This window comes from Canis lupus, chromosome 31, assembly GCF_011100685.1.
Source record: "Canis lupus familiaris isolate Mischka breed German Shepherd chromosome 31, alternate assembly UU_Cfam_GSD_1.0, whole genome shotgun sequence".
NCBI classification, from domain to species: Eukaryota; Metazoa; Chordata; class Mammalia; order Carnivora; family Canidae; genus Canis; species Canis lupus.
In genome coordinates this window covers 34049279-34068999 of record NC_049252.1, presented here as the reverse complement: position 1 = coordinate 34068999, position 19721 = coordinate 34049279, and the positions used below count along the sequence as shown (strand labels likewise).

At 40.6% G+C, this 19721-nt stretch overlaps 1 protein-coding gene across 3 annotated transcripts in view; it reads left to right on the top strand.

Annotated features, from left to right (window-relative positions):
• The window catches only part of LCA5L (lebercilin LCA5 like), a 49390-nt gene that overhangs the window by 22782 nt on the left and 6887 nt on the right, over positions 1-19721 (top strand). For all 3 annotated transcript variants that reach the window (XM_038581511.1, XM_038581512.1, XM_038581513.1), the window contains 4 exons: positions 4154-4491; positions 4774-4920; positions 9080-9594; positions 11774-11911. In XM_038581511.1, coding sequence (XP_038437439.1) covers positions 4164-4491; positions 4774-4920; positions 9080-9594; positions 11774-11911 — 1128 coding nt within the window. In that variant the 5' untranslated portion in view covers positions 4154-4163. The remainder of the gene's footprint in view (positions 1-4153; positions 4492-4773; positions 4921-9079; positions 9595-11773; positions 11912-19721) is intronic.

The window sequence follows — 19721 nt, the reverse complement described above, 5'->3', positions numbered from 1 at the left end:
GTGATGTGGAGCACTTTTCTTTAAAGGCCAACAGACTTGGATTCAAAACTCAGTTCTCCTTCCCACTAGCTCTGTGACCTTGGATGAGTTTGTGCTCTTCTGTAAAATGGGGTCACTAATACCTGTTACACAGGACTGTCCTCATGATTAAGTAAGCTACTATATGTAATCTCCTACCTCTGTGTTTGGCATACAGTATATGGTGGTGATGATGATCGTCATTCAAGCATTTACAAATACTAATTGGGTGGCAGCACTCTGCTAGGCCTGAAGTTACAACAGGAACAAATATAGTCTCTATCTTCAGGGAGTTTTCAAATGGCAATAGTCAAGCACCGGTTCCCAGTACAATAGTTGATGGGGAAACAAACTGACTCTTGGTTGCATCTCTCACATAAAGACACCAGCAATGCCCTGGAGAGTCCTGGTGTTTGTCCTAGAATTACTCTTCCAAGAAGGAACTAGTATTTGTTGATTGTGTACTATGTGACAAGTACCATGATAGGTATTTACAAACAATTTCTCATTTCTCCCTATATTAACTCCATGGAATCAGTGTTATTATTCAATTTTACAGATGACCAAGATCACTTAATTGACAGACTCGGGTTCAAACCCACGTCGGTCTGCCTTCAAATTATCACCTTCCGCTGTCTCACTCCCACTCCTGTGGCTGTTGGACAATTTGTGACTATAAATGAACAACACTCTTGAATTAAGCCTGTATCCTACAATGCTGGGATGGCTTTCTCAAAGGAGTGGTCTGAGGAAGAAGGAGGAAAGTTTTATAGAGCTTTAGCAGGAATGGTCCGCCAAGAACAACTGGTCAAAAATTCTTTTCACAGATTACCAGAAGATTTGGGGGTATTATTTTCTCACAGCAATCTGGGTTTATCAAGATGGATGGGGAAGAAGTTAGGAGCTAAAGTCATGAGCAAGAAGGGGTAAGGAGGAGCCCCTCCCAGGGACAAGGACAGGCAAGATTATGAGGGCCACAGAGGAACATTTTTGATCTTTTGGGATCTTACACACTAACATCTTGGTCTCTTAATCCGTTTGCAAAGATTCAAAAGTAAGGATCTTCATGTGCGTCTACCCAATGTTATATGGCAGAATGGGTCTGGAAAGATCCATTCTTTGCCTTAGATCTGTGATATTTGCAGTTGTGATGCTTAATGAAAAAAGTCCTGACTTTGAATCAGGAAAACATGAACAGTTGCTTCACCTGAGCCTGCTCCCTTCACGAGTTTGGGAGTAGATGATGTCAACGCAGCTTGTGGGAAGTAAAAGCACTCATTAAAGATTAAGTACACCTGCACCCCAATGTTTCTAGCAGCAATGTCCACAATAGCCAAACTGTGGAAGGAGCCTCGGTGTCCATCGACAGATGGATAAAGAAGATGTGGTCTATGTATACAGTGGAATATTACTCAGCCATTAGAAATGACAAATACCCACCATTTGCTTCGACATGGATGGAACTGGAGGGTATTATGCTGAGTGAAGTAAGTCAATCAGTGAAGGACAATCATTATATGGCTTCACTCATATGGGGAATATAAGAAATAGTGAAAGGGATTAAAGGGGAAAGGAGAGAAAATGAGTGGGAAATATCAAAGAGGGTGACGGAACATGAGAGACTCCTAACTCTGGGAAACGAACACGGGGTAGTGGAAGGGGAGGTGGGCAGGGGGTTGGGGTGACTGGGTGATGGGCACCAAGGGGGGCACTTGATGGGGTGAGCACTGGGTGTTATATGTTGGCCAGTTGAACTACAATAAAAAATACACATAAAAATTTTTAATAAAAAATAAAGATTAAGTACAATACTAATATTAATAGTAGGATTAATTTGGACTAAGACTTCTGTAGTAGGGAGATGGTAAACCACCGCCTATATTCCATGAGAAGAGAAGAAAGCTTGAGAGTCAAGCCAATGCAGAAAGAGGCAGAGGCTGAGGTAGGAAAAACAAAAACTCTCAGTAGAGAGGACATTAGATTCCTGTTGGGAAGGGTCTGATGGCAGCTAATTGCTCTTTTTCTTCCTTGATAAAACAGAAGAATTGGGAGTATTTAATGAAAACAAAAATAACCCTTGTAAAGACCCCAGGAGATGAGTTCCTTTGTTATGAACTGCTGTCGACTATGCTGATCTAACAGATCTCGTGGTGTTACCTGCCTTAATGCAGGGGCCTTATAGAGGAGCACAGAGCCATCTGGTGTGTAACTAAAGTTAGTGTTATTGAGGGCCCACATTTGGGATCCTTCTTGTATTTTCATTTTCTCTCCATTTTAAATTCTCACTTTAGACAAAGGCTTATCAACAGTATCAAAAGTTTATGTAAGGGGCACCCAGCCCACTCAGTCAGTGGAGCATGTGACTCTTGATCTCAAGAGTTGTGAGTCCGAGCCCCATATTGGGCATAGAGATTACTTTTTAAAAGTTTGCAAAAAAAAAAAAAAAAAAAAAAGTTTGCAAAAAAATGAAAAATAAATTTAAAAAGTTTGCATACATTGGAATCACTCTTTCTAAATTACCGTGGATCAGGGCTATCTATGTGAGAAGCAGTGTAGTAGCTGTCCTGAGCTCTCTTGGAGCTAGACTCCTTGTACTTCAGAGAGCTAACTTTCCTATGAAATTTTTGTCATTTTGGGGAGTGTGCAGTTAACTGTGGGCCGTCATCTCTCCCAGGGCCCTTAGGTCAAACAAGAAGAACGGTGTATTGCAGACCTTGTGGAGTGCATGTAGGAGAGTTTGCGTGAGAGACATTGTCATCCAGCCTGGTTTGTGACACGGATTATTCTGCTCAGTCAAGTTCAATACTACTGCCTCTGCTCTATACCAAGAATTTTTAAAATAAAGTGGAAGTAAAATACAGTAACTTATTTTTCACTGAATGTTAGTTAAGCAGGGTGCTAGGAGCAAAGTGCCAAGGAGTTGTTTTAGCTACGTGGAACCCTGAAACAGTGTGTGAAAGTTGCTTTGGGGAGTAATTCAGTAAACTACAACATTCCTAATCTAAACATTCCTGAAGAACTACTATGTTTAAATCACCTTATATTGTACTGAATTTGAATCAGATCTACCTGAAATAAAAGTGACTCTGTCTAGATCTTAATTAAATTAAGCTTTTCGGGCATGGACTTCGGTTACAAGGACTTTGGACTATGTGGTATCTTTTGTCCCTGATGAGACATTAGGATCACATCATCAAATTTCATTTTCAGTTTTAGTTTTTAAACACATTTCTTTGAAGTCTGCTTTACTTTATTGCTGTTTAATTCCCAAGTAAGATTTTGCTTTTTCACATTGAATATTTAAATTTATAATAGACAAACTTAGTTTTGATTTTTCCAAATCCATTATAAAAGTTTGGCCTTTGTGTAGCTACAAATACAACCAGTTCTTTATAAAAGAAATGTAAACTTCCTGCTGGATGGATTGTCTCAAAAAGGTTCTAACACTTGAATGATTTTCCCATGCAAATCAGCATGTTTTTCTGAATTGCTTCTGTCATCATGTAGCATATAATTAGGGAAGTCATATCCATGTTATAATAATCCAAAGGAAGCACAGAAAGGAATGCAAATCTTTTAAATTTAAATATAAAAACTTATGATCATGGATCAAGTTTACATCCCTGGTACCCACTATTACTCTTAATTTTAGAATGAATATTAGCTCTAGAAAACTAGAAAACTATTATGTAGTTATATATTAGCTCTAGAAAACTAGAAAACTATTAATCTACACTGACTTTCCTAAGTGTTGCACTTCACACCAGCCATCCAAACTTAGCAAATACAGTCATTTTCTTCGAGGCAAAAAAATGTCAACATTCTTAGAGAATGAGGATATAATTCACTAATTCATAAATGGTTGTCATTGTTGTTCTCAGATGTGAACTTTATCTTACATTATCTGTGAGTTTCATCTCACCAAAGTTTGGTCTCAGGAGTCCCATATCTTATGTGGGGAAAAAAAAAAAACAAAAAAAAACATAAAAACCAAATTGAGATTTTTCCGGAAAATAACTTCAATAGAATGTGTTGCTTCCCTTTCCTAATCCTTCATTTATAGTTAAATATACTAAAGCATACGTTCATTTTAATGTCAGTAGCTATACATCTAAAAATACTTTTCTTCTGTCAGGTTGTTAACTATGTCTCTGGCTGGTCCAGCAGAAACAGACGTAGCCGGGCACCTCCCCAGTGTGGCATTAGGACCCAGTAGGATGGCTGCAGAGAGTGAGAGCAGCCTGGGTGCAGGTGACTGTCCCAGGGGCAGTTCCAGGTGTGCCTCCGATAGGAGTGTTGACTATAGCAGATCTCAGTGTTCCTGTAGAAGTTTAAGTTCCTGCTGTGATTACTCAGAAGACTTTCTCTCTGAATGTTCGGAAACTGCTCTTAACAGAAATTATTTAGAGAAGCCTGCAATAAAAGAAACGGACAAGAAGAAACAGTATGTTTCTAAAATCTCCCAATCTAAAGGTAAGAAACAATATTTCCCAAGGAAGACCAAATTTCTGTTTCTAATGACATTATTATTTAATGCACTCGTATTTGAAGTAATCCACATTTAGTTTTATTGTCCTCCCATATTTTAAATGTGTGTGTATATATATAATTGAACTTTTATAGAAGAAATGATGTAATAGAGAAATTAAGAATAGTGACAAGATGGCAGGAAGTTAGGCTGAAAATGTAGAGCCTAGCCCTCTTGCACAACCTATCCTCCTGGGAGCCTAGTAGTGAGGTTGGTTCCGTTTTTAGTTAACAGGTGGCCTCATTACAGAGTACCACGATACTTGGATCTCACTGGCTACTTGCCTTTCATCTCAGCTGAAGAATCAAGGATTGAATTGCCAATGAAATGTAAAAACCGGTTTCAACACCCCAAGAAGAAGGGCTCCAAGTCCGGTGAGGCAAAGATCATCCTTTGAAACAGGGGTGGTTCAAGAGGCTGTTAATAATATCATTCCCTCATGGACTGTGAGAGTACCAACACCATCGCTCCGTAAACTGTCCAAACTGGGGAGCCTTGTGACACCCTTGATCTCATTCCCTGCCTTCCTGCCCGGACCATGATCACTTGCTCCCATTTTAGGCAATCCTAAACTTATAAATATCCCTAATTTAGAAATAGCTGAAACTTTCTTCCACTGTGACCACCAGAACCACCATCAGTCAACAGTTGGAAAATACTTAAGTACATAACAGTATATGTGGAACCTGCCTTACTGTCATGTTTACCCTGTATCTCCTACCCCCACCCCCAGCCTTGAGTGACCAGGTGTACCTGGGACTCCCTATGCTACTTTTGGATCATCTAGAATCTTCAAGTCCCCTTCTTCCTAGCTGTAGGGTAGGGATTCTTAATCTAAGACCCATGTCTGTGGACCCCATGAAAATCTTTGCTTTTATCTATTTGCATTTGTGAACTTTTCTAAGGAGAAAGACCCATGAGCTTCCAACAAATTGTCAAAAGGCTAAAAGCCCCTTTCCTAAAGAGGCGAGAGCCTGACACTCATTGGCAAGGCCCAGGGTAGGAGATGAAAAGTCCAGTTCCTTCTCTCACCTGGGATTCTGTCAAAAGAAATCTGTTAGTAGTGGCATTTGAAAGATTATCACGACAGAACCCACATCATGGTTAGGCTTCGTGGTTACAATCCCTTATCCACATCTGTAATTTACAAAACACTGAAAACCAAACATTTTCTTTGTCTTTGGCACCTAAACTGATTGGGCAACAAAAACCTGATTTTAACTAACATGAGGCTGATTTTTATTTACTTCACTTAGTAGGAATAGTCCTATATTTCACAAAAATATTCTTTGGTTAAAGTGTGCTGTCCCCAACCCTACTGGGAGTACTATGGAAAATACTGAATATGCACCAAAATAATAATAATCATTCAGAAACAGTCTGGCCCCAGTGTTTTAGGAGAGGGATCATGTCTCTATACATCTTATATTAATTCTACACTTTTGTGGGCCTGTATGAAAGGCAGTTAGCATTTATACAACTGTTTCTGTAGGAACTGCACTTTGAGTTCTAAGTACCTGATAATTTAACTTTTAAAAACTGATTCCTCATTTATTCCACAAATATTTATTGTGGTCATAATTTGGTCATAATACCTGGTCATAAATTTGGACCAATTAATTTTGGTGCACCAAAATTAATTTAGTCACATCATTAAGAGTAATCATTAGGCCAAATCTGCCTTATAATATAAAATGAGAAATTGTAAGAGACACTTAACTCTAAGAAACAAACTGAGAGTTGCTGAAGGGGAGATGGGTGAGGGATGGGGTAACTGGGTGATGGGCACTAAGGAGGGCACATAATATAATGAGTACTGGGTGTTCTATGCAACTGATGAATCACTAAATTCTACCCCTGAAATTAATAATACACTACATGGAAAGGAAAGGAGAGGAAAGGAGAGGAGAGGGGAGGGAGGGGAGGGGAGGGGAGGGAGGAGGAGAGGAGAGGAGAGGAAGGATATGAGAATGAGCGTATCGTCAGACGATCTAGAGAGAGATATAGAAATACCTCCCTCCTCTCTCATCTCTCTCTCTCTCTCCCTCCCTCCCTCCTCCGCTCCCTACCCTCCTCCCTCCCTCCAACTCCTCACCCATCCCTCCCTCCCTCCCTCCTCCCCTCCCTCCTCCCTCCTCCCTTCCCTACCTCCCTCCTCACCCCCTCCCCTCCCCCCTCCCTCCCCTCTCCCCTAAAGAAAAGAAAAAGAGAAAAAATTTTATCATCCTCAGTATGTGTAGGTTAGTATAATGAGATACAAAATCATTAAGGACTAAACCCTGTTTCAACTTTCCATAACCTTGATTAGTATACAAGTATGCATAATGTGTACAGTATGAATTTATTCTATATCACTCAAATACAAGTGGTATACTTATCTTCTGAAGCAAACAAGTCTGGCACATCCTCCTCCCAAGCACCCACTAAGGTAGGCAAAAAATTCAATCTCAGGCATGTTTGGGGAACAGAGGGGGTGTGGATGGCCTTACACAGACAAGAACACTTGGGGAAGGGCTTCTGGTCCTTCATTCTTACCAGTTATATGTTTCTTGTCCAAGCACATGTGATCACGAAAAGGCTGACACCTCCTGTTTGTTTTTCAAAGTACCTACGCCCTGTACACACACTTCATCCTGGGGCCTTGGCCAGTGCTCCCATGGCCACAAGGATTAGTCCCAGGCACCTACTCATGCTGACTCTGCCTTACCATCACTCGAGCACAGCAGAAGTCAGGAACAAGCCTCCACCGCCCGCACAACCCACCACCCTTCATCCTTCTAGTCCCAGGGAAATCCCTCTCTCCTCCGGGTCACACCACCCAAGAGCTGTAGAACCTTATAAGTTGGGAGTCAAGTTGCAGTCATGCTGGACATGGTATAGGACATGACAGTCCCCATCCACCCCTTTTTTATTTTTTTAAGATTTTATTTATTTATTCATGAGAGACACACAGAGAGAGGCAGAGACACATGCAGAGGGAGAAGCAGGCTCCATGCAGGGAGCCCAATGTGGGACTCGATCCTGGGACTCCAGGATCACGCCCTGGGCCAAAGGCAGGCACTAAATCACTGAGCCACCCAAGGACCCCCTCCACCCCTGTTTTAATCCAGCCTGATGCATACTGCCTGGGTCTGGGGCTCCCCTAGCCAGCGCCCAAGGTATTAAAGTGCCTGGCCTTCTAGTGTCCTAGAGACTGACCTCTGCTTTCCTATTTCCAATGTGCTCAAAAACCCAAAATACTCAAATATCTAACCAGAGCCCTTACTAAATCACTCCCAATGGGAAAAGACCTTTGGAGGTTGTAAAGACAGCCCTTCAATTATTGATGTGACACAGACACTATGATCGTCACTCCTATGTGGTCCGTCATAGTCATGCTTGAAATGCTTTATCCCCAAAAGCATCCTCAATTTCCGTTGGCTCATTTCCATCACCTTTTCCACCACCTATACCAAACATGTTAAGCCAAGTCTCAGATGATGTGTCCACACTAAGGCCAACAGCTTAAAGTTAGGACTCCAGGGACATTGTTCACTAAGTATTTTCTCTCTCCAGGATGAAGACTTTGGTTTGTTTGTTTGTTTTTAGACTCTAGAATCTAGTTTCAATCTCTCAGAATATAGATATAATAATATGTACACACACATATGCAGTGTGCACATATATGTACGAAAATGTCGTGCAAATGCTCATACATATGGGACCTGGTTTCTGTCTCACCACTTACTAGCTGTGTGCCCATCGGTAAGTGACTTCACTAAGTATCAGTGTGCTCATTTTTAAAAAGGGATAACAATGCAGTGGTGCTAAATATACACTTGACATACTGAATTTAGTTATATAAGCTTGATGCTTGTAAGCTGGGGGTAATATTTAGATACATTTTGTTTAAAATAGACTTATGAATACAAGCCAACTAACTACTTCCTCTAAAGCCCAAAGTAACAGGAAAAATTGTCTATGTTGGCTTTACTGAGAAATGGAACACCAGTCTATTTCCTCTAAGCAGTTCAATGGCCTTCTAAGGGTCTTTTTGAATATATGAGATCTTCATATATATCACTAGATGCTAAGGTGACCTTTGAATTGCCTCATAGCATATTTTTGGAAGGATTATATCAGATAATCTACATAAAGCATTTAGTTCAATGTTTAACACATGATAAACCCTTAGTAAATGTCATCGATTATTATGGTGTTTAGTAAAGGTTTAATAATAGAAATAAGTACAGGTTTTCCAGTCTAAAGAAGATCTGGTTTTCAATCCAGTCTGTGTTACTTTGCGGTTATAGAACCTTGGACAAAGGATTTACAATCTTCAGATGTTAAATAAACTGCTGATCTGAAATGAGGTATTTTGCATATGAAGTCCCTACCCTGGAACATGGCTATTTATTACATGTTCTTTCCCCTTCTAGTTTGCCTATGTATGTGTGCATGGGTGTGGGCTGGGGCTAGGGGTAACACATACGTGCACATCTGCATATCCATATGCATATTACTAGTAATGAACTGGATTATCTGCTTACACAGGCAAGAAGGAAATCTCAGTTGAAAAAAAGCACAACTGGAATGCACCACTTTTAAGTTCGCAAAACAATACGATTACCCAAAGAAGAGATGCTATGACTCATCGCATACTCTCAGCAAGGCTTCATACGATTAAGGAGCTAAAAAACCAACTAGGTGATACACATCGTAAATTGGAAGCCACGGTCATAGAAAACCAATTTTTGAAACACCTTCAGCTTAGGCACTTGAAAGCTATAGGGAAGTATGAGAATTCACAAAATAATCTACCTCAAATTATGGCAAAACATCAGAGCGAAGTCAAAAATTTGAGGCAGCTACTTAGGAAATCCCAGGAAAAGGAAAGAAGTGCATCTAGGAAACTTCAAGAAGCTGATAGTGAGCTGCTGAAGACTAAAGACGCCTTACAGGCACTGCAGAAGCTTTCCGAAGACAAAAATCTTGCAGAGAGGGAGGAACTTACACAAAGACTGTCTGTTCTTACAACAAAAATGGAGGCAAATGACAAAAAAATACAGGTCCGTACTTCAGAGGCCTAGAAATTGTAATGTTCCAAAATGGACACAGAGAGAGTATACATGCATCACGCTTGCCCCTGTGCAGTGAAACATCACCAGCTGCTTTGCTTACAGGACACGCCAGTGATGCTGTCTAAAGGGGAAAGGCGGGAGGGGAGATGTTCCTTCTATGGTCAAGTGAGCTCATTCTGTAGCTGGGCACATTTGTCTAGAAATGACCATTCTCTAAGCCTGTTTGATTGCTGGAAAGATTGTGCTGGTTGTGTTGGGTGGGGTTGGGTTGGGTTGGGTTGGGTTGGGTTAATGAAACCTTTTAGAAGCTAACGTCCTACTTCAAACTATTTATTAAAAGCCTACTTCCCTAAAAGCCTACTTCCCTAAAAGCCTGCCCCCTGCATCTCTCCCACCCTTTTCCTCTGGTCAGTTGTCTAGTCACCACCACACAGACATTGTTGGTACGTTAGAAACAGAAGGGTTTCCCAGATGATGCTCCTGCAAACAGAAGAGCAGAAAGGAACTAAAATCATTGAAACAAATTTGTCGATCTTCCCGAATGGCAGGCACGTGGTTGTCAAGGTTTGGGGACTGCACTATGAGGGATGGTTTGGGAGAGCACCCTGATTATACTGAGAATTCTGCCGATTTTATGTTAGTTCTTACTCTCTATGGACAAACATAAATTTAAATTTACTGCTTAATGCCTCATTATATGATGGTAAGAGGCAATTTTTTATGAACTTGAAATAATAAAAAAATATCATGTTCATCTCATCCACTTTTTTTTTTTTTTTCATGGAAGTGAAAGTTCTTATTATTTCCTCTTTGGTAAAATCCTCCATTTTCAAAGAGAATTTTCTCACAAAAAATGGATGTGTGAGCTCCAGAAAATGATGAGCAGCTCCATATGCCATCATATAATTCATATACTGAAATTCTATCATTTGGCCTCCTAGGTAATATTAGGCCCATCTTAGCACTTTTGTCAGGGAAAAGTAAATGTATTTTTATCTCATCTACATATTTTTTACATATACATGTTAAGTTAGTTCATATTTTATATCTGTAACCAAAACCAAGAAGAATTCAAGAACTATTTTCTTATCAGATGCACTTGGTTGTATGGGAAGTTTTGTTTGGTTGAAGGGCATTTGGTGGAGGGAGAAAATGTTTATGAGCCAAAACATATAGGGTTTTTTTTTTTTTAATGCTGTTTGGGGAGGGATTTTTAGTGATTATTTCATCCTTCTAGCTTGCCATATTGCCCACTTTTCTTTAATGAGAAAGTATTAATACTATAATGAGAGGCGGGGAGCTTTCAGCCAAGCCTCTGTCAAAGTGCAGACCAGAGAGTTCTGCAATAAAATCCTCATGCTGGGGACACCTGGGTGGCTCCATGGTTGAGCATCTGCCTTCGGCTCAGGATGCCGGAGTCCTGGGATCGAGTCCCACATCGGGCTCCCCTCAGGGAGCCTGCTTCTCCCTCTGCCTATGTCTGTCTCTCTCTGTGTCTCATGAATAAATAAAATATTTAAAAAATACTCCCCTGTTGGAGAGGATGGAGAGAAGGTTCCCTCACGCCAGTGAGCCCTGGGTGCAGAGGGCCACAGTGCTAACAGTAGTCTCCTGGTCTTAGAATTCCTTCCTCTTCCTCCTTGGGGGAGTGGGGTAAATCCTTGGGGGAGTGGGGTAAATCAGCTTCCAGGGTCAGTCAGCTGATACTCACACCTGCATGGCTGCCCTGCTGCTGGACAGCCCCCAGCTGCTGGGCAGCCCTCTGAGTGCACCTGCCACATTAGCAGATCCTCGTGTAGGCACAGCCACTTGGGTTGAGTTTTAAAGCATGGTGTTATTATTTTTCATAATTAATAATTATGACATTAAAAATAACATTTTAATAATAAAATGTTCAAAGGTTGTTTGTGAAATCAAATTTCAGAGTGTAAAAAACATTTGGTTCAAAACATATTGATTCTCTAGAGCTGGGATCTGGGGGTCTTTGGCTTTTGTGTCTGTGTGTGTGGTTCCACTTAGTTCTAATATATGTCCCCTGTAGCAGCCTTGCACTAAAATTATATCAAAAATTCACACTTCTCATAAATGCAATTAGTTCCATTATAATTGAAGTCTTTTAACAATACTACATTGGTTACAGAATACTTGAAATATATCCTGTTTTCAGAGCTTGGAGAAACAATTGAGGTTGAACAATAGAGCCTTTAATCGACAGCTGGCCAATGAGAACGGGAAGATGTTAGCAGCTCAGGCAGCTACAAAGACTCTGCAAATGGAAATAAAACACCTTCAACAAAAACTTAAGGTACTTCTTTTAAAGCAAAATGTAACAAAATTTGTGAAATTCTGCTTCCCAAAGTATCAGAGCTATTCTTTATATTATTTTTTAGGAATGTTTCTCAAATTAACTTTTCGCTACAACCATATGAATAGATAGAGGATCTGAAATTACTGGGATGAGTTCACAGCCTGATGAGTGTGTGCTGTAACTAGAAAAATCTCTACACTACTCATTAACGAGACTTCCTGTTACCATTCTCATTTCATCACGTGAATTAATATTGTTTTGTTATCACTTTAATAGAGCCCAAACTAAGTTTTTAAATTTTAAAATTACCTTATATCATTAAAATATTTTGAGTAATTTTAGTGGCCCAAAAATTTATTTTAAAATCTCTCCTGGAGGGCAGCCCGGGTGGCTCAGCGGTTTAGCGCCGCCTTCAGCCAGGGCCTGATCCTGGAGACCCGGGGTCAAGTCCCACATCGGGCTCCCTGCATGGAGCCTGCTTATCCCTCTGCCTGTGTCTCTGCCTCCTTCTCTCTCTCTCTTTCTCTCTCTGTCTGTCATGAATAAATAAAAATAAAAAAATAATCAAATCTCTCCTGGAAATGCTTGCAAAACTGTCTTTTAAAATGTGCTTTAGGGGCACCTGGTTGGCTCAGTTGGCTGACAGTTTTGGCTCAGGTCATGATCACAATGTAATGAGATGGAACCTCATTGATCGAGCCTCATCGAGCTCAGCACAGAGTCTGCTCAAGATTCTCTCTCCCTCTTTCTCTGCCCCTCCCGCCACTTGCACTCTAAATAAATAAATAAATAAATAAATAAATAAATAAATAAATAAATACTTTTTAATAAATAAATATTTTAAAATGAAAAAATAAACTGTGCCTTAATAATAATTATAAATATTTTTTTCTGACTTTCGCTATCCTTATGCCTTCAATTCCTAAAATGTCCGAGTTGAAAAAGCTAGAGAAGGCACTTAACAATATAGTTCTTTTAAGCCTCCACTAGCAAATCTTTAGCTTGATTCTTTTTTTTTTTTTAGCTTGATTCTTTAAGACAAGATCTTTAACTTTTTTTTATGACAAGTAGAGAATTCAGATTTCCCAGGAGCCTTGAGAGCACTCAGAGGCAGGGGAAGGATACTAGGAGAGAAAATTGGGTGTAAATTTCCCCTTTGTAAAGCAGGGAGAGAGCTCTGTTTCTTTCTTCTCTGGAGTCTCAGGAAATTTCAGAGAGAAGAATATGCCAGAAAATAGATGTGGCCATAGCAACTAGCTTATAAATCTTACAGAAGAGGCTTCAAGATCCACTGGTTGAAGCAAAACATTTTCAAAGAATTTTTTAAATGAATTTTGTGTTTTTGTATGCAACGATATGCATATAAATACTATGCAGTCATTAAAAAACAATTTTTGTAGGGTAAATGCTTAATACTTAATGAGATGCTTAATGAAAAGGAAGATGCACAATTCTATGTGCAGTAAGATCCAGATTTATTTACCAAAAAAAAAAAAAAAAAAAAAAGGAAATATACCTCTACACATTTCTGTGCTTCTGTATAAAGAAATGAGGGCTCTTTATGTAGTAAAATGGTAATCTCTAGGATATATGAGTAAGTGAAAAAAGGAACACAAAGGAAAGTGTGTAGTATGCCACCATTTAAAAACAGGAGAAATACAAATATATCCATGTAGTTGCTTCTATTTTTAAAAGAAAAGCAATAGTGGGATGACAATGGAAGTGGGGAAACAGTAAATCGGAAGGGGTGACTATAGAACCTACGTTTCCTGGCAGCCTGGGTGGCTCAGCGGTTTAGTGCTGCCTTCAGCCCAGGGCTTGATCCTGGAGATCTGGGATCACGTCCCACATCAGGCTCCCTGCATGGAGCCTGCTTCTCCCTCTGCCTGTGTCTCTGCCTCGCTCTCTGTGTCTCTCATGAATAAATAAATAAAATCTTAAAAAAAAAAAAAAAAAAAAAAGAACCTACGTTTCCTTAAATGTAGATTTGATTTTGGAACCACATAAAATTTTGGAATCACCAAATACTTTGCACAATTATGAAGCAGAATGAAATTCAAAAAAAAATTGAAAAGCATTCCTTAAAAGTCAGAAATCCAATGAAGAAAAGATCACCCACTGTGTGTGTGTCACAGTGATGGTGTAATGTCACAGAGAGCCGCTATTCCAGGACACTTCAAATGTGTTAATTTCACTGCACATGCCTACTCAGATATATTCATGGTTGTAGTGTTGGCATGGTTCTTTTGAGACTGTTGTGTATATCCTAATGAATGAAACACGTCATGACTTATGTTGGTGTCACTGAGAACTGGTATTTAGGGGATAGAAGAAAGAAAATAACAGAAGTAAGAATAGGTCAATAAAAACCCCGTAGTCATGCTTGTGAACTAAAGTGAAAGAATGAATTTATGATAGAATTTATCTTTAAAGATAGATACATATTTCCTAATGTGACCAATTCAGTAGCATTGGATACCCTTAGTGAGCAGATTATGGTCTTCAAATTCCATACCCAACTAAAAAGAACAAGGGCACCTTAAAATTTTTTGAGGTCTGGAGCATGAAATATACTGCATGAGCCCGGGACACACTGTCACACAAAAGCAAGGAAAATGTAGAGAAGGAGTAGTGTGCCATCTAAAATTAGTTATCATTGGCCAAAGATAAGGCAATTTGAAGATCAATAGAGTTACTACATGGGTTGAAACTTATCAAATATATAGAAATCCAACAGTTCACAATGACACTTTAAAAAGCAAAACAAAGCACCTCAGTGGTTAGTCGCCTTTAGAGGAACCAGCACACTATTTCAAAAACTGGTAAATAAAGAAAAACAATTATTTTTACCTTTCCTATATTCAGAGCAACCAAATAGTTTGTGAGGAGGGAGGTCTTCCTTATAAAAGCATTCCAAATAATGATAAAGAAGGAATGACAAAATAGAAGAGTATCACTATTTTGGAACTCCTAGTGAGTTAATGGAGCAAAGCAATGATTGTCAATGACTTTGCAGCACCACAGAAGAGACACCACCAGACATTATGTACTTGCCCACTGATAAGTACACCATCACCTAGGGCAGACTCTTCCCCCCCAAAAAATCATACCCAGATGTGATCATTTATTTTTTTAATATTTTATTTTTTAAAAAATATTTTTATTTATTCATGAAAGACACAGAGAGAGAGAGAGAGAGAGAGAGAGGCAGAGACACAGGCAGAAGGAGAAGGAGGCTCCATGCAGGGAGCCTGACGTGGGACTCGATCCTGGGACTCCAGGATCACGCCCTGGGCACTAAACCACTGAGCCACCGAGGGATTCCCTAATATTTTATTTTTTAAAGTAATTTCTACACCAAGTGTGGGGCTCAAACTCACAACCCCAAGATCAAGAGTCACATACTCTACCAGCTGAGCCATCCAGGAGCCCCTGTGGTCAAACATTGGGATCTAAAAGTATAGGGGCAGGGGAATGTGGCAGCACTTCAGGGGGCAATCAGCATCGTCAGGCTATGGGAAGCCCTACAGAACAAACAACCCAGTTTCTACAAGAACTAAATAGCAAGGGTGCCTGGGTGGCTCAGTAAGTTAAGCATCTGCCTTCAGCTAAGGTCATGATCTCAAGGTCCTGGGATCCAGCCCCACGTTGGGCTCCCCGCTTGGTGGGGAATCTGCTATTCTCTGTCCCTCTGTCCGTCTGTCCCTCCCCCTGCTCATGTTCTCTCTTGCTCGTTCTTTCTCAAGTAAATAAATAAAATATTTAAATAAATAAATAGGAAGGAAGGAATAAAAGAAGAGAAAAAAGAAGTATCAGTAAATGTGGAGAAAGTGGAACCCTCAGGCACCATTACAGGGAAATGTAAATGGCACAGCCACTATAGAAACTGTATGACAGTTCCTCAAAAAAATTAAAAATGCATATGATCCAGCAATTCCACCTCTGTGTCTAAACCCAAAAGAATTGAGAGATTTTATTTATTTATTCATGAGAGACACAAAGAGGCAGAGACACAGGCAGAGGGAGAAGCAGGCTCCCCACAGGGAGCCCGATGTGGGACCTGAGCCAAAGGCAGACGCTCAACCACTGAGCCACCCAGGTGCCCCGAAAGCAGAGTCTTGAAGAGATATCTGTACCCCCATGTTTCTGGCAGCACTATTCACAATAACTAAAATGTGGAAGCAACCCAAGTGTCCATCAGTAGGTGTCCTGAATAAATATAATGTGATACACACACACACACACACACACACAAACACACGATGAAGTAGTATTCAGCCTTAAGAAGGAGGGGAATTCTGACTCACACTACAACATGGATGAACCTTCAGAACACTCCGCCAACTGAAATCAGCCAGTCACAAAAGACAAATATGATATTATCCTACTTATATGAGGTACTTAGTCAAAATCACGAAGACCCCGTAGAGCGGTGGTTGCCAGAAGCTGGGAAAAGGCAGAGTGGGAAGTTAGCCTTGAATGAAAACAGAGTTTCAGTTTTACAAAATGAGAAGAGCTCTGGGAATGGACCTCGATGGTTGGTTGCACAACGTGAATGCTATTTAATGCCACTGACCTGTACACTTAAAATGATTAAAATAGTGACTCTTATGTGCATTTCACCATAATAAAAAAAAAAGAAAGAAAACCCACCAGATTGTATACTTTAAAGGGGCAAATTATGTGGTATGTGAATTACATCAATAAAGCTGTGTATAAACAAGTTTTTTAAAAGACTAACAGACATTTTTTAAGGGGGAAGTTGGGCAGAGAGAGACAGAAAGGGAGAGAATCCAAGCAGGCTCCACGCCCAGCGCAGAGCTCAATCTCACGACCCTGAGATCATGACCTAAACAGAAATCAAGAGTCAGACACTTAACCGACCGAGCCACCCAGGCACCAAGACTAAGAGACATACTAATCTCAAATGTTTTGGACTTTGTTTGGAATCTGATTCAAGCAAACCTAAGAAAAAAATTATGAGACAGTTGAAAAAATGTGAAACAAACTAGATATTTGATATTATGGGATTATTACTGATTTTTTTTGGTAGGTGCAATGTTGATATTGTGGTTAGGTTTTGAAAGGGATGCCCTTGTCTGCTATAGATACATAGTGAAAGACAGATTAAATTATATGATGCCTAGGACTTGCCTCAAAATAATCCCCAGACAAGGGATGGGATCAGAGGGGGTGGTGTGTAGACAGAAACAGGGCATGAGTTGTTCGTTAGTGAATCTGGCTCATTGGTTCATGAAGGTTCACTATATATTTTCTCTACTTTTGTATATTTTTTATATATACATTTTTTAAAGATTTTATTTATTCATGAGACACACAGAGAAAGAGGCAGGAGACATAGGCAGAGGGAGAAGCAGGCTCCACGCAGGGAGCCCAATGTGGGACTCAGTCCCAGGACCCCATGATCATGCCCTGGGCCAAAGGCAGGTGCTAAACTGCTGAGCCACCCAGGCATCCCATATTTTTTATATTTTTATAATAAAATCCTTTCAAAGGGAAAAATAAGAAAAATTACATTCTTATGCATAACAAAAGTTGAAATAGATCAAGAAGATGGGTTAAATACATGTTTTTCATCCCTTCCTGCCACAACCTATGGAAATGACAGAAAATATACTTTTAAAACAATAACCCATAACCCCAGAAAGGATACCACAATTGTACCAGGACTGCCAAAGAATTTCTGGAAGATAAAAAGACCAAAAGTAATGTTTTGGATTGATGGAGGAACCAGACACAGATGATCACAACCTAAATCATGGTGCAGAAATCACTCCACACCTTAGCAGCTTAAGAAATGACAATATGAATTTTGTTCATGAATCCACAATTTGGGCAAGGCTTGCTGGCAATAGCTCATCTCTGCCGCTCTTGACATCAGCTAAGGCAGTTCAGAGGCCGGGGGCTGGAATTCTCTGAAGTCTCACACGTATGTCTGCAGTTGGTGCCAATTGACAGCTGAGATCATAACTGGGGGTGTCGGCCAGAACCACCCATGTGTGGTGTGGGCTTCCTCACAACATGGTGGCTAGGTTCCAAGGAGAAGAGCAGAGACAGACGGAGAGAATACCCGTCACATAGCATCTCTTCCACCTCATCCCTTTGTCCAGGCAGTACAAGAGGAGGAGCAATCGATTCTTAATGGGGAGTCACAAGGTTCTGGAAGAGCATACAGGACCAGAAATATTGCTGAAGCAATTTTAGGAAAACGCAGTCTGCCATTTTAACATAGATCATTAATACCCGAGTTTGGGAGGGCACGGTCCCAAAGATCAAAATTTGTGTCTCTGTACTTTGAAACTCTTTTCAAAGTCATCCCAACACCAATTCTGGACTCTGCTCCATGCCCAGAGTGTGGGCTAAAGTAAGGGGAGAGAATGTCAGTCTTCCACAGCTCCCAGCTGACGTCCTGCCGCTCCACCCCACATCCAGACTACAAGCTCACCTCCACCAGAACGGCCTTGTCTATTAAGACCTCGTTTCCTGTCTTTTGGAAGCCATCCATCCTGATCCTAATTTGGCTCCCCACCATGACCCAACTTCCCTTGAACACTGACCTGATAGCCTTTGAGCTCATGAGTAGTCCATCCTATGAATATTCCCCAAGCATTCATGAACATTCCTAGATGTGGATTTCCCTTCCTACTCTTTCTCTGATTAACTTATGGATCTCAGCTATACAAGTATCCTGGATCATGTCCTGAACCTGTCGCCTCTGATTTTGAGTCCAGCTCTGTGGAGGGCACCCACACCTGAACCTTCGTTCTGAGCCGGAGGGAGGACTGCCCTGCAGGTGGCTTCCTTTTGCCCCCAGCCAGCCCTGCATCAGACACCGGTCAGTCAGCCCTTCTGCCTTCTTCCTCTCCACTGCTGAAGTGGACCAAAAAAAATAAAAAGAAAACTGAATTTTCCAGACCATCAATGCTTTGCCCCTCTAAGTATCAAAATCTTTCTTGTCTTAACCAGTAAGGGTAAAAAAAAAATCTTTCTAAGATCTTCTTATAAGATCTTCTATATTCTTCTATATTTCTAAGATCTTTCTATATTCTTCTTAAACATAATATCCAGAATAAACTTGACCAATTTTTCATGGAAACAAACTGCCTCCATTACTGTTCTTTCTTACTAAATGCGGCATTATCACAATGAGAAAGAAAGAAAAAGAGAAACATACTGTAACATTTTTGCTCCTAGAAGCTTAATTTCTTGAAAAGGCTAATATTCTCATACTTTATCCATTTGGCTCTGACAGCAAATTAATTTTATGGTTAAAATAAGTACAAAACCAGGGCACCTGGGGGGCTTAGTCAGTGAAGCGTCTGCCTTCAGCTCAGGTCATGATCCCGGGGTCCTGGGATGGAGCCGTGTCACGCTCCCTGCTCAGGGAGGAGTCTGCTTCTCCCTCTCCCTCTGCCCCCCCCTGCTCCCACTCATGCTCGCATCCTCTCTCTCTCTCTCAAATAAACAAATCTTTTTTTTTTATTTTATTTATTTATTCATGAGAAGGAGAGAGAGAGAGAGAGGCAGAGACACAGGCAGATGGAGAAGCAGGCTCCATGCAGGGAGCCCGACGTGGGACTGATCCAGGGTCTCCAGGATCACGCCCTGGGCTGTAGTCGGCGCTAAACCGCTGAGCCACCGGGGCTGCCCTCAAATAAATAAATCTTTAAAAAATAGTAATAAATAAAATAAAAAGCCAATTCTGAGATTTAAAGCTGAACAACGATGCCCTTGTTCCAGGCCTTACCCACCTGCACCTACCGTCTAAATGCGGGCCTGTCTAGCA